The sequence below is a fragment of the Danio aesculapii genome, chromosome 16, assembly GCF_903798145.1.
Source record: "Danio aesculapii chromosome 16, fDanAes4.1, whole genome shotgun sequence".
Lineage (NCBI taxonomy): Eukaryota > Metazoa > Chordata > Actinopteri > Cypriniformes > Danionidae > Danio > Danio aesculapii.
In genome coordinates, this window is record NC_079450.1 from 56,098,994 (window position 1) to 56,101,493 (window position 2,500).

At 40.4% G+C, this 2,500-nt stretch overlaps 2 protein-coding genes across 4 annotated transcripts in view; one reads left to right on the forward strand and one right to left on the reverse strand.

Annotated features, from left to right (window-relative positions):
* LOC130243017 (uncharacterized) overlaps window positions 1-384 on the forward strand; it is a 6,849-nt gene extending 6,465 nt beyond the window's left edge. For all 3 annotated transcript variants that reach the window (XM_056475040.1, XM_056475041.1, XM_056475042.1), the window contains one exon: window positions 1-384. This exon is cut by the window's left edge and continues 771 nt beyond it. The gene's annotated coding sequence lies outside the window, so the exon portion shown is untranslated.
* The window catches only part of celf3b (cugbp, Elav-like family member 3b), a 36,026-nt gene that overhangs the window by 21,752 nt on the left and 11,774 nt on the right, over window positions 1-2,500 (reverse strand). The window contains exon 4 of the mRNA XM_056475039.1: window positions 792-840. Within this exon, the coding sequence (XP_056331014.1) occupies window positions 792-840 (49 nt within the window). The remainder of the gene's footprint in view (window positions 1-791; window positions 841-2,500) is intronic.

Sequence of the window (2,500 nt, forward strand, 5' to 3'; positions counted from 1 at the left end):
GGTCGGTAAAGCACAATGAATCTTATTCATTCATTCATTTTCCTTCGGCTTAATCCCTTTATTTATCAGTGGTCACCACAGCGGAATGAACCGCCAACTATTCCAGCATATGTCTTACACTTTGGATGGCCCCACAGTGAAGAAAGTCCTGCCTTTCAAGCAAAATGTGGACCAGTATTGTATTTCTTTCACCAGTGAAAACACTCAAAAGTGTTGGCCTTCTGTTCTTTATTATTATTTACCAGTGTATTATTGTGTATATATTTGCATTACTGTGTGTCAAATTCAATGTACAAATGTGCTTTAATTTATGCAGAAAGCTTTAAATACAATTGTCTGATATAATACTAATATAAATAAACTATAAAACTGTGTGACAGATAATGATTCTTCATCTTTTGTCTATATGTATCTCACCGGCCACTTTATTAGGTACACCTGTCCAAGTGCTCGTTAACGCACATTTCTAATCAGCCAATCACATGGCAGCAGCTCGGTACTAGTAAAGTGTACCTAATAAAGTGGCCAATAAGTGTATGTTGCCAGTACTTTTTAAAACATAGAAATGATTAAGTAATCATAATAAATCATATCAAATTAATTGCTGACAAAGGTGCAACACATAGTGGTTTGAAAGACAATGACAAAGATTAAATATTTCTGATGACAGGATGAGTGTTTTGAGGCCAAACTGTGATGCTTAAAACTCTTAATCTGTCAGCAAATGATGTTTGATCTAAATATGCCTGGATATTTTGGACATCTATAATATGAGATAGCTGTAAATTTACCTCCTCTCCCTTCACTGTCTGCAGGCTTCACCTGAATGGGCCGATTCATCTGAAACACAACAATAATTAAAGCTTCATTCATAAAAGTGTTTAGATTATTTAAATGACACATGCAGAACCTGACAGATTTAATAATGAAATAAAACTTAACAAAGGACAGCAACAGTTTTACACTAGCGTTTCTTTATAGACACAAATCTCAGTGGTTTTGCTAAAATAAAATGAAAAGACAAACACTTTCACCAAAGACAGAGAGAGATCTGTCGCCATCTGCTGGTTATCATGTAGAAACAGCAGCTGTCTTTATGGGGACTTCGATGATGATGATTTTCATTCCCTTATCCATTTTCCTTCGGCTTAGTTGCTTTAGTCGCCACAGCGGAATGAACCGCCAACTATTCCAGCATATGTTTTACACAGCGGATGCCCTTCTAGCTGCAACCCAGTACTGGGAAGCACCCATGCACACTCATTCACACACAAACCCTTCTGAAAAAAACAGCTTAAACCAGCCTAGGCTGGTTGGCTGGTTTTAGCTGGTCTACCAGTCTGGTTTTAGAGGGGTTTTGGCCATTTCCAGGCTGGTTTCCAGCCATTTCCAGCCTGGTCCTAGCTGGTCAGGCTGGGAGATGACCAGCTAAAACCAGCTTGACCAGCCTAGCCAGGCTGGGAGCCCAGCCAAAACCAGCAATATCCAGCTTAAACCAGGCTGGTCAAGCTGGTTTTAGATGGTTTTAGCTGCTCATTTTCCAGCCTGACCAGCTAAGACCAGGCTGGAAATGGCTGGAAACCAGCCTGGAAATGGCCAAAACCCCTCTAAAACCAGACTGGTTGACCAGCTAAAACCAGCCAACCAGCCTAGGCTGGTTTTAGCTGGATTTTTCAGCAGGGAACTCATTCACTACGGCCAATTTAGTTTATCAATCCCCCTATAGCGCATGTGTTTGGACTGTGGGGGAAACCGGAGCACCTCAGCCAACACGGGGAGAACATGCTAACTCCATGAAATGACAACTGACCCCGCCGGGACTTGAACAGCAGCCTTCTTGTTGTGAGGCCACAGTGCTAACCACTGAGCCACCATGCCACCCTCTAATGATTTTTCTCTCCGTGTTTGATTCTCTTTTATATATACATGATTATGCCGTCAAACTGTTGTGTAAAACACAAGATCACCTAGGTGCGATATGGCCAGGCACGGACCGTGGCATTACCAGTATAGGGAAATGATAAGGGTGCCGTACATCCAGGGGGCGTCAGAAATGGGGGGATTAAAAAAGTGTAACTTCCACTATTCTTAAGACTAGCTGGTATTATGACTTCAGAAAATAATAAGCCCACATTAATTTAGCTGCACAGCAAAGCCTAGTATTAGTAGTAGTAGTAGTAGTAGTAATAATAATAAAGCCTACTTGCCTAAGACACCCCCTCGTCCGAATAATTAGACTTTACCTGCTAAGTTGTTTGTTTTTTGATGGGTCAACAAGCTCAACATGTCAAGCTGTTCCAGCTCGGTAAAGTAGGTTTTAGGTTTGATATTCGCCGGACATTCGCGAACGCAAGTTTAGGGATCATCTGCAAATGACATTGACAGAACATAAAACGCAGTAACAAACAAGAAAAACCTAATTCTAGAAGATTCCAGTAAATGGTTAGAGGTTATATATATATATTTTTTATTCATATTCATATTTATATTATAGAAAAGT